The sequence below is a fragment of the Falco punctatus genome (genome assembly GCF_963210335.1).
Source record: "Falco punctatus genome assembly, chromosome: 2".
Lineage (NCBI taxonomy): Eukaryota > Metazoa > Chordata > Aves > Falconiformes > Falconidae > Falco > Falco punctatus.
Genome location: NC_137581.1, coordinates 114,965,471 through 114,978,265, shown reverse-complemented (window position 1 = coordinate 114,978,265; position 12,795 = coordinate 114,965,471). Strand labels below are relative to the sequence as shown.

At 41.5% G+C, this 12,795-nt stretch overlaps 1 protein-coding gene across 5 annotated transcripts in view; it reads left to right on the top strand.

Moving 5' to 3' along the window:
- EPHA6 (EPH receptor A6) overlaps window positions 1–12,795 on the top strand; it is a 564,169-nt gene that overhangs the window by 483,681 nt on the left and 67,693 nt on the right. For all 5 annotated transcript variants that reach the window (XM_080374572.1, XM_080374573.1, XM_080374576.1 and 2 more), the window contains one exon: window positions 12,395–12,604. In XM_080374572.1, the coding sequence (XP_080230698.1) occupies window positions 12,395–12,604 (210 nt within the window). The remainder of the gene's footprint in view (window positions 1–12,394; window positions 12,605–12,795) is intronic.

Below are 12,795 nucleotides of genomic sequence, written 5' to 3'. Positions count from 1 at the left end.
TTAGCAAAATGAATTTCAAATAGTGTTTTTCTGAAGAAAAAGATAAATTGAATCACAAACGCCTAGCCTTATGGAACCGGTTCATTTTTCTCGATCACCTTCAAAAATACTTTGTTATGATTTTTTTGGTTGGTGAAGTGTAGAATAGACTCAGTAATTGATTTATAATTATGTATGGTTACTTGCATTTAACAAATTGAATTAGAAAACAGTTCATGGGTGAAATGTCCTGACATTAATTAACCCCCAAAGGTCACAAACAAACATTAAAGAAGGGCTACAGAAAGCATGAATAATAAGTTGGCACGATTGTATTGAATTTTTCTTAGAAAATCAGAAGGAAAGCATGGACCCTCCTAAGCTAAATTTATCCTAAAATAGTCTTTTTGTTAACAGAACCTTTGGAAATTCTCCGGAGGCCTACTGACATAAGACCCTGTGTGAATAATTTGATTGTTAAGTATTTCAAATTCATCTTAAAACCTTGCCAGCTCCATCTTGCAGAACAGTTGAGCTGGGGTTGTAGGCAAGGTTGGGATGGGGTGTAGGGGAACTGTGGGTTTGTGAAGTTGGTTGAAAGGGCATCCCAAGCGCAAAGGTGGTCAATAAGGAGCTGTGAAAATATTTGCATGAAAATCTAGATGATGGTGATTCCAGGATGTGTTGGTAGCAGGACGAAGGAACTGCTAAGAGAAAAGAGTGAATAAGCAGAGGGGAAAAAACAAGCAACGCTTTAGAAAGTCTTAAATCAGAGAGAGGGAAATAAAGTCAAAGAGTACTTGTTTGATGGTGTGCCGAGAAAAGAGGTAGTCACAAGAGAAGAGCATCTGGAACCGAGGATACTGCCCTGAAAGCACATCAGAGCTATTGTCCTAGCTATTTCTAAACATAGTTTTTAGCTATTTCTGAACATAGTTTCTCCCTTCCTTTTGCTTTTGAGTATTTCATAGCAATCTAACTCTAATATTTCTTCTTGTCCTCTTCACCAACTCTCCCAAATATTTTTTTTTTTAATTTTCCTTTGTCAAGACACATGACAGATATCTGCTGTGTTGTCAGAATCACCAGCACCACAGTTTATGGTGAGAATTTGCAGATTTCTCCAAGTCAGGTTATTTTTCTGGAGAGTCTGACTTCTTCAAGTTCTTAAAAACTGGGCAGGTTTAAAAAATCACCCCCTTTGCCTTTCTAGCTCATCCCTCCATCCACCTGCAGCAGACAGACTGCCACTGGTTTGAATACCTGGGCCTTCCCTGGGCTGTCACTTTCCATCAGTGCCACAGGAAAACTTGCCTGGGCCTGAAACTCCGCACTGTGCACATACGTGTGTGTGTGTGTGCAGAGTTTCATAGAAGAGAAGAAAACCAAATACTGAGCTAATTCGTGAGAGAGAATTACTTTTCTCTGATTTGCTCTAGTGTGATAGCCATATTCCAGTTTTTCTTCACATGTATTCATTTATCAGAATAGTAACTACTTATTAGGATACATTAATAGAAACCGACATCAGCAAAATTGTGATGTTACTGTGAAGCAATACTTCTCACATTGCATCAGATGTATTTGTAAGCAAAACTGCTGGGGGGGAATGTGAGCTAATCATTTCTGCAGCTGGTTTCCTTGTATATTATTTTACAGTTTCAATTAACGCTTCAGATACAGTTTATTCTTCTAAAATGCTTTCTAAAAGGACTTTAGATAATATTCAGCATCCCAAAGCACTGTAGATATGTCATCAGCATTTCTGTTAATAATTAGCAAAGCAAATGGCTGCAAAATAACCTATTTAAAAAGAAATCCAGCTGCTTCATTAATAACAGTTGTTTCCTGCAGATAGAAGTCGACACTTTTAAAAGCTTTTGTGAAGATACAAAGAAGCAGAAAGGGTTTATCTCTAGCAATGCTAATGAAAGGTGTTCAGTGAATATAACAATTCTTATGTGGTGAGATTTTGAAGGGCTTATAGGGTAGTTGATCTTTCTTATTATTTAAAGGAATCGCTCGTTACAGTGCAAAGTGTTTTCACAGAGAGGGGAGAAAATCTGTTTCTCATCAGAAGGAATATTTCCCCACACATCGCAACGTGCAAAAGTTCACCAGCACATCCCTCCAACCCATCCTTCTCCAAAAGCCTGAAAAAATGGGTCAATCTCACCGTTTCAAAATGAAACTCTGTGTGGGTGTTCCAGAAGAAGGACTCTTCATGGAAGACGTTTACCACCACCCTCTTCACAGCCTTGGTGGGATATTAGCTTTCATGCCAGTATGAGTCACGTCAGGAATCACAAGCTCCAAGTAAAACTCCCCTTGACCCTTAAACCTTGAAATCTTAATAGCCTTTACTTCCTTGCTTTACAGACAGGAAAGTAAAGCACTGAGGTGTTATCTGCACATTATTATGCACAAAGTGTGGGGCAGAGAATAAAACTGAAATCAGTTCCCCCGCATCCCAGGCCAGCAGCTTACACTCATCCCTCATTTCATTTAGTGCTGTATTTTGGTTGCAGTTATGTGACCAAGTCCCCAAACCCGTGCCTTACTCTCTGCTATTTGCATTAATTGAACAGTAAACTCAGCTAGATTACGTCTGTCCACCCCACAAAATATCCTGTGTACTGGCTGCTAACTTCGAGCTTGGGGGTAAAAAAATTAGGCCTGCATTTGCAATATGAAGATGCTTCAGATATATCCTTAGTGGAAAGGCATCAGGTAATTAGAGCCAATTCCATAAAATGACAGTAAATAATTACAGTGATTGTGCACCACCAGACAGACTAAATTGCTGGAGACACTTGACACTAAATTTTCCTCCGAAATCCTGTATTATTTTTGCAATTATATAAAACTAATTTCCATAAGATGAAACTCAGTTATCTTTTTTTTTTTTCCCTCATATAAGATTGAGGCATGCAAGCTAATCATCCCACAAAAGTACACCTGATGTTGGCTGTCAATGAAATGGTCATTTGACCAGAAATAAGGTACACGTGACTTCATTTCTGGTAAGATCTGGAGAGATTTCTCTGAAAAAGAACATGAGCTTCCAGCTTAGTATTTCCCAAGGGGCTGGAGGATCCTTTTCCAGTATTACTCCAACAGCTGCCAGATAGAAGTAGTCTGTGCTTGGAAAGAATTGGGAATTTAGGAGATCCAGGTACCATCTACCAGCTTCACAGACAGGATGGGACACATTCTCTGTGTCACAGAGATCCTAGCAGTTACTCACTCTGCAAGCATACGAGGGAAATAATAAATACACAGAGAGTGGAAAGGGCAGCTATCTGTGCTGATAGAAAGATGTCCTCGGTAATTAGATGGGATAATTGCAGTCAGGTATATTTGTTCAGGCTTGTTGATGCAGACTACAGGAGAAATAACATGAGAGACAACCGAGAGAGACGCATAATCAAAAAAAGATTTTAAAAGCCTAAAAACACAAAACCATTTTAGCAAGCGGTTTCCCACTGCTGCAGGTCTGAGATGCCGGTTCTTTGAGCCTGGCCACGGCTGAGCAAACCCCACGAGTACCGAACCACTGCTTGGTGGTCCTTCAGTCTTCGTATGTGACATAAACCCAACCCCATTTCGCGGAGGGCAGAGGGACATGGATGCCACCTTGCACCCGAGCCTGTGTAGCAGGTCAGAGGGTGATACAGTACTGCAGCCCAGGTCTGAATCCCAGTTTCACTCCCTCACTGTTTGTGCTGGACACCACAATATTTCCCTCCGTCTTGCCTGGCAGATGATTGCAATAAATCCTGTAAAAGCCCTTTGCCCTGAGGCTGGTCCCTTCACCCTGACATACCCTCCCCTGCTTAGCCCGCTCTCCAGATGCCTCACAAACTTATGGAGCTGCTAAGAGTTAAGTCTCATCTAGTGTTTTCACAGCTCCATCTAAAGGGTCATTCTTGGCTAAACCAATCGGATTTAGCATCTGATAGACAGGAACGGGGTGATGAGGAGGCTAGGTGGCTTGTGTGCTTGGGGGGACCACTGCTTCTTGGGTTCCGTTGCCCAGAGTGGTACCTGGCGAGCATCTGTGGGCTGTGGTCTCTGCTCAGCCTCCTCGTGCATCGTTCGGTATGGCCACGGATTTACACCACAGACCAAGAACGCATCTAGAAGCTGCCTTCTGGGGACGTTTGGTTGTGTCTGGCTATGTAGAATCACGTGAAACAAACCCAAAAACTGTCAGCAGAGCAATTCTTTCTAAATAATTCAGTATTTGCCTGCAGCTGCAGGCTGCCGGACCGCTGTCAGTGGGTTACCCCTGCCCCGTGGCCAAGGCATGCTCACCACAGTCAGCACAGTGAGGCAGGCGCCAGGGACGCAGCAGTATCAGCTGCAGGCTCGCGTATGCACTGCACCGTACTTACTCACCCTGCTTTATTCAGACGGGAACATGCTCTTACCAGGGGTCAAAGTGGGAAAGCAAGCTCCTCGGGCTTTGCAACATTTTCTCTTAACTGTACCCTGAAAAGACAGATGTTAAAGTCTGAAAGGTGCTCCGATCTTGCCCAGTTTTATGAACCTCAGCTGTAGAAGGAAGGGATTCGTTTACCTAGGGTAATCACAGGGTCACCTTGCTTTCTTCATTGTCACTTTGCAATAGTAATGCTCCTCTTCCTGCCTAAAACCTTGAGATTGATATATTTCCTTTCACTTCAGATAATTAAAATACTTGCCAAAAAAATGTTAGCTTTATTTACAGGCATGCATAGTAGGTAGAAATGCTGTGAAGTATATTTTGTTCTTCCAACGAAAATATTTTCTAAAGATTCTACAAAAATATGCTTAACTGCCTTAAAGCACTAACTGGAGCAGACTTTACAGCAAATGAAACCCTGGAATTCATCACCAAATTTTAATCCCTTGAGGCCTGTCTAGCAAAGGCTCAGATAAGTGTAAAAATGTGTGGAAAAAAATGTTCCTAGAAGGAGAAAATATTATGATATATTACTCTTTGATGCAGTAATTGTTATGAAGTTATTCTCAGAGCAGCTTTGCTATCAGGCTCGCCCTTTTTCCAACTAGAGTTTTGATGCTGCAGCAGACACCCACATTTAGTGAGTTTGGGGGAAAGGGAGAAAAGAGAAAAATGAAGACTTGTAGAAAGTTCTACAAAACAATGTTGTAAAGTATATGTTGTATATCCATCAAATGTGGCCTCACTAGACAGAGTCTTCTTTGGAGAAAAGAGGCCAGATGGCCTTTCCTAAATCTAATGGTTCCTGTTATTATTTATCTGCATCCAGAGAGGGAACAACATTAGAGCTCATAAGTAATACTTCTCCTTTTGCTTTCACACACAGAGTTAATGGGCACTTTTATTTATTGGAGGCACGTTCCTTTCCTGGTAGGATAAAGGTGGCATTTCGCTCTCAAAAATGACTGTAAAGAAGAAAACCTGCACCGGAGACTGCCGATTCCAGTATTTTTTTCTAAACCAAAAAACAAACTGAGCAGTTAGAAACTGAGTTTGAATGAACGTGTTGCTTAGTAGGGAAATTGTAAGCAGGGTGTATTTACATGATCAAACATTACAGTAATAAGCTGTCGCTGATGCTACAAAGCCAACATTTATTCTCAAGCAATGTTTTACCTTGCTAAAAGGAGGCAGACAACAGTATCTCTGATACTGTTGTGAGAAGTTTATTTAGAAATGCTGGGTATTTTTAATCACTGTAGATATTCTTCCTACTGAGCAACAAGAAATATATTACAAACTGTCTTGTATTTCAAGCCAAAAAGATTTTGATAGGTTATGTGGACACTTTATCCACGGTGTGATCTTTATCTTTGTGAATTTGTGGAGAATACATAAGAAACTGGGAGATCAAAACAGAGCCAGTGTCATCCATGTCTTTAAAAAGAAGGGAAAAGAGAAGCCAAGAAATTACAGGCCAGTCAGCTTAATGTCAACCACTGTAAAATTTCTGGAACAAATTATCAAAAAAGTATTTATAAGCACCTTAAAGATAATGGTGAGAAAAGTATGAGCCAACATGGATTTGTCAAGAACAAATTATGTCAAACAGTGGTTTCCTTTTGTAACAGGGCATGGGCTTTGGGGTATGGGAGAAACAGCTGGTATCAGAAACCTGAACTTAAGTAAAGCTTTAAAACTCTGTCACATGAGAACCTTGTGAGCAGCTAGAGAAATACAGTCTTCATGAGATTTCTCTGAGTGGACGCTGTACTGCTATGTACCGTGTCAAGAGAAGGGAGTTTGGTTGGAAAGATATATGAAGTAGGGTTGTTTTGCAGTCTGTGTTTTCCCATATTTTCATTAACCTTCTGGATCCTGAGACTGCGACCAAACTTAGAAAATTTTCAGGCAATGCAAAGCCGAGTAGGACCACAGGCAGACAGCAGGACAGAGCTAGAATTTAAAATCATCCCAACAAATTTAACAAATAATCTAGTAATTAATTAGTTTTAAAAACTAATTAGAAATAAGTAAGGATGAGGGCACAATACTCCACTGAGACTGGTATAATCAGCTAGAGAGAACAGGGAAGAACTGCTCAGAAATAAGTCTGCTGGAAGAAATGACTCGAGAGGTTGCAGTAGGTCAGGGGCATCACATTCCTGTGAAAATGGCAAATACCACAGTGGAATCCAAAAACAGGAGTATCCCCTGCAAGGTCTGTCAAGCAGCTTCTCCGAGGAGATGCTACTTCCATTGACGGGGTCTCAGAGTACTGTGTTTTGTTTGGACCTTAATGCTTCAGGAGCTGTATGGAGTAGGTGGGAAGAGTCCACAACACAATCAAAAATAATAGTTGCCAAGCAAATGGGACCTGTGGACTGAGCCTGTGTTAAGCCCAAAGAAAAGAGCAAGAGAGATATTTAGTCTTCATGGGCATAAAAAGCAGTGGCAAAGAGGAATTGAAATTTGCGCCAGTCAAAGTGCCAGGCTCAAGGGAGGCGTCTTATTGAAGCGGGCATCTTATTTAAGATGGGGTATAGAGTGGGTAGGATAAGAAATACCGGGCCTAGCAGCCTTTATGTGCAGGTTAGAAAAGCATGTCGGGGTGACACAGGGCAAGGAGATGATCTGATCCCCCGTCAAAGTCCCATCCCGCTCCGTGATTCTCTGACGGCTATATTCCAGTGCACAGAGTGGGCAGGGACACCTGGCTATTCCAGGGCATCCCCTTCTTGTTGCCATAGCTGGGTAAGGAATACAGGGTCGGGGGCTGCAAGGTTACCGCTGCTGCTCTCTCCAGATTTGAGGGTGACTATTGCATCCTAAAATAAGCTTTGGAAAAGCTTCATCTTGCAACACTTTTTTTAATAATAAAAAGATTTCCCGTATTTTTAATGGCTGAAGAGGCACTTAGATTCTTGTGTAGGATCACTCAGTAGCATTTAAAATGAACTAACATCATTTCGGGTTTTTTTATGTATTATATTTAATGAGATTACTTATTGCTAATTGTATGGAAGCCTGTTAGCAGTTGATTAAAGAAGAAATTGGCAGCTGACCTTATTCAGTACCAGCAATACAAAGCTGAGTGAGCCACGTGGTAGGATGAAGCATCAGTTTATACTTCCAGGAGATACCAAGTTACAACTTGAATTTTTGCATGATAGAATAGTAACAACAAATGCACAGCAAAAACTATTTCTTACGTGTAGTGACCAGTAGGAACTGTCACTGGTGAATATGATTTAGGTTAGATGCAGACACACTATTTTCAATGCTATTCTCCATCTAAAATAAGATCTAAATCAGCTGCAGTAAAATATTTAGACCTATAGCAAATTCTGTATACATCTCAGAATATAAAGGCATAAAAGTGCTCTGACTTATAGAGCAAATAAAGGAGTGGATTTTAGAGTAGATAAAAGTCCAGAAACCATACAGAAAAATTCAACAACCACGCCTGCAAAAGGTTGCTCAGCTGTAAAATGGAAAGAATCTTCTGAAGAAGAAAAATGCCAAGGGCTTGTAGAAGAGCACTGAACTAGCGCACGCTGGAGCTGGAAACTAGAGCGTAAAGCAATGTGAGAAACTTGGGATATCATCGTTCCTTCCCCCAGCAACTGACCCTCCTCACCAGCCCGTTATATGTCAGTGCTATTGAATGGCCTGTAACAGGAGGAGAACATTTAATGCACATAAGGTTTTCAAAAGCAAACTGCAGCTGAATGAAAAACATTTTTTTCAGGGTGTTTGCAGTGCCCCATAAATGCAATGGCAACTACTCAGATATTGCATCTATACTCAGCTGTTGAGAAAAGTTTATTTAGCAAAGCTGTTAAAGCCTGATTAAAATTTGATGGGATGATAGGATAAATGTGCTAAGTCCACTGAGGTCTGAATTGCTGCCAGTATTGATTAACACCCTTAACACCCCAGTGGGAACCCTATCAAAAGTGCATTTCAAATCTAAATCATGGGAATCAAAAGAAAGCCCTGGGATCACCAACACCATATCATTCAGATGAGTGTTTTATGTCCCTATATGACAATCAAATGAAACGAGATCATGGAAAGCTGCCAAAGGACTGGTTAGGCTCACAGATGTACGTGGGGATTTACAAATGCTGAAGATACGAAGGCAGATTCGTACCTGGGATAATTTCATCAACTTTGTTGAATTTTCCCAGGGTTAAATATGGCCTATAGTCTCTATCCTGATCAGTTTAAATCAGACAAATATTTTGATATATTGCAAGATAACAGTTTCTAGACCGTAAGGGAATACAACTGGCAGGGAAACTGATGCAAAAGTGATTACAGAGAGACTTGAGAGGCACAAGACTGTTTTGCCGACAGGAAAAATGTAGTTGTTCCAATTGTAAGGCTGGCAACGAAACAATATAAAACCAACGGTGAGAAGGGACAGAGGAGAACAGATGCAGAAGAGAATTCAGAGAAAAGAGAATTACAGAGGCAGAAGGAGGACAGAAGAAAATCGGAACTGGTATGTTAGCAAGTCTGTCATTTCTTTAAAGGTGGAGATAAAGCAGCTTGAACTTTTTGTGTCAAGGCAGAAGCCCAAAGAAATTTGAAAGAAGGAGGGAGAGAATGGCAAAAGCATGAGATTGTTTTTAAATTAGGTGTTTCTGCTATACTGGTAAGGCAAATACTGAGATTGGGAAAGAGCAGGAAAAGGTTACGTTTTATGAAAAATCAGTCAAGCACGGTCTAGATTTGAAAGAGCACAAATTAAAAAAAGGAAGGAACGCTTGCGATCCAAGGGGATAAAAGGCTGAGGGAGGTGTTGCAGATGACTCGGGTTTGTTGAAAGAATGGAGCTGTTAATGATGATGAGGAGGAGGTAAAATCTAGAGGTTTGGGGGGGTGGTTTTGTTTGGTGCTTTGTTGCAGGGACTGGGGGGGGGGGGGGGGGAAGGGCTTGGTTGGTTGTTTTGCAAAAGTCAGTCTTGGGTGCTTTGTTCCAAATCCTAATTCTGGAGTTAACTAAAAAATGTTATCCATACAGGGTAAGTGTGAAGAGTATTAACTCTTTGCAACCAGCTTAATAAACTTTGAATCAATTGAGCCTTTAGAATTACTAAATTCTCAAATCCCATGTAGCTTCATTACATGAGATATAAGATGGAGTTCATGGCCTTCCTTTATTGGAAGACTTCAAGTATGTAAGAATATTTTTTTTTTTTTTTTTTTTTTTTTTTGCCTCTCTGCTAATTGCTAGATGGAAAGCCTTTATTGAAAACATCTGTCACTGGCATGTTTCAGACTCTGGGAGGTTCCCCTTATTCTTGTGGTGGGGGCAGTGCTAGGAAGTATCATGGGCTGGTAACAGGGGATGGCTTGTTGTGCAAGGGCTGCTTGTCACACCTGTGCCTCCACCCTCAGCTGAGCCTTGTCTGCAGAACTCACTGCTCACAGGTGGCTCGTATGGACACAGCAAAGGAAGAGGGTTGCTTGTAGATGTGACATGATTGTTTGGAGGGGTCTGCTAGCACTTTTTTACCTGGGTAATTTAGAGACAAAAAGGGTCCAGAGCACTGATGCAGGAGGAACGGTGAGGACTTGTGATAGGACAAGAGGTAATGGCTTTAAACTAAGAGGGGGTAGATTTAGGTTAGATAGTAGAAGAAATTCTTTCCTGTGAGGGTTATGAGATACTGGCACAGGTTGCCCATAGAGGCTGTGGTTGCCCCATGCCTCGCAGTGTTTGGGGTCAGGTTGGATGGGGTTTGGAGCAACCTGGGCTGGTGGGAGGTGTCCCTGCCCCTGGCAGGGGGCTGGAATGAGATGGTCTTTAAGGTCCCTTCCAACCCAAACCATTCTGTGATCCTATGAATGTTCCAGGGGTAATGTTGCTATGAGTCAGTCATAAATTCTGGTTTTAAAGAAGTCATTAAATATGCTTTGTTTGGAGAAGTTTGTAAGGTGGCTGTGGTGCTTGGCTACTGATGGAAGCGTGGTCCCTTATATACAAGTGTTGCTGGGGGGTATGATGAGCTGTGAGGTTTTCTAGATGAAAGGATGTGTTAGCATCTGAATTTTTGCATTCTGTTACGTTGACTTAGAATAGCAGCTTGGAAGCCTAACCATGTGGCAACCATGCATATCTTCCTTTATCAATTTCTTTCTGGGTTTTGTCATGTTATAGCAGTACTGGTCAACGTTAGCCATAATGCAGGTTTTCATGTCCTGCTGCACTTGGGCTTTTCTTCCAATGGATTTTATGAAATGAACTGAAAGAGTTTCAGGATACTCTGCAAGTTCTACAAATTGCAGAATCTACATTGTCTCTGCCTTTTCTGTTTGCTGCGTTTGCCTGTCTTTCTGTTTATATCCAATAGAGTTTAACTGAATAATAGTGACTTCGGGAACTAGTTCTTCCAACTTCTTTACAGGCAAACAACTTTTTAAGTTTAGCAGCCTGTTGTGCACAATAAATGGCTTGTCACTTAAGAATATGTAATCTCTTGATCAAGTAGAGGTATAACATACATTAGAGGCAGCTTTATTATTTTTAGATAGATTAATAGTAGGAGAAGCAAGGAACAGCACACTTCTCCATGTCTGGGGTTTTGTGGTTTGTTGGGGTGGGGGTGGTAACATTCATTATATCCAAGTACTAATTCCCTGTTTCTTTAAATATTTATATACTGACTAGCTCGATATAGCCACCAAATCACTGAATCATGATGGAAATGCTGAAACACTTTGCTGATCAGGGATAGAGTTAAGCATATCCATACAGTTCAGCAGGTTGCTTTGCTGAATCTAAGGAATTTACTGTAAACTTCTCTACAAAAATTATCTTGTTTAGATGTATGAGCAATAGAAATGTCCCAAATGCTGATCAGGACGCTGCTAGTTGTCTGTAGCCCAATGCTGAAGGTGTTGAAAGAGAAAATGGAAAGTTAACTTGCTAGGAAGAGCTGGTTGCTGTTGTTTGGCTGTTCCCACTACCTTAAAAGCCTGGCTCACTGAATTATCCATGAGAAGCTACATGTCTGCCAGCCGAGGTCACGGAAACACTGCTGCGAGCGGTCTGCTGCAAAGGATAGAGAGGGCAGACCCAAACCATGGTCACATTTGTGCACAGGTACTCACTTGGTCCGCACTGCCCCTTAGTTCAGGAGCCTCCTGGTGTAGGGGGCACCGCAATATTAACTGTAATACTGCAGGTGGGAAACTGAGGCCCACCGAGGCCGACCAGGACGGACAAGTGTGGTTAACAACATAACCTACTTACATGTTCAACTCCAGCAGACTTCAGCAGGAGTTAAGCAGCTTAATGCATTTGTGGGTCTGAGATTAATGGATTTAGCGGGCCAGGAAGACTTTGGAAAAGCTACATAACCCCTGAAATTCAACTCAAATCTCCATTTTAATCCAGCGTTCAGAGACTATATGGTGTTAGGTGCAGAACAGGCGTAAGGTAAAGCCCAGCCTTTTTCCAGGTTTGTTGTGGGTTTTGGTGTTTGTTTGAAAAAACCAAACAAACCCCTTAAAAAAGCAAGGAGTGAGGTAACAGTAGTACCTTGTGCAGACAATAAAGCTGAGGCAATAAAAAGAGGGGGCGTTTGTTTCCGGAGGCCATGGAGTAAGAGATGAAAAGAGGAGTTTTTTGTGTGCATTGTCGTTCTTGTATTAAAAAATAATGTTAGGGGAAAGTGTTCTTAGTAACTGAAGATAAAAGACATTAAATGCTCTCAGTAGATGGATCGTGGAGTACGTGAAAATGTGGAAGAAAAGGGAGATAAATTGCACAATGGGAGATTAGATAGCTTGCACTTTGATCAAGTTAAATACTGGGGGAAAAAACAAGCTTGCAGTGGGAAGATTGGCTGGATGGGTTACAAGTGTGTTTTAAATATGAGCTGTAGTTAATATCACTAGTACAAATGTAACAAAAAGAGCTGGATTTTTTTGAACTTGCTCCTTTACTTGCAGAAGCACGATGGCCACTTCACGGTCATCCAGCTGGTTGGCATGCTGCGGGGGATTGCATCTGGCATGAAGTACCTCTCAGACATGGGCTACGTACACCGCGATCTGGCAGCCCGGAACATCTTGGTCAACAGCAACCTCATGTGTAAAGTCTCTGATTTTGGTTTGTCGCGAGTGTTAGAGGACGACCCCGAAGCAGCTTACACAACAAGCGTAAGTTTGTCTTATCTAATTTGAACAGCTGATTGCCTTGTGCCTCTTCTGTTCTTTATTCCACTTCCAGATTTGTCTGGGCCGTAGGAATTCTAGCTCGGGTTGGCTTTGTTCCATTCTCAGCCAGCGTTGCTTAATAGCACTGCCAGGGTGTTGAAGGGACGTTGTTTTTATTTTTGGTGGTGTAAGGA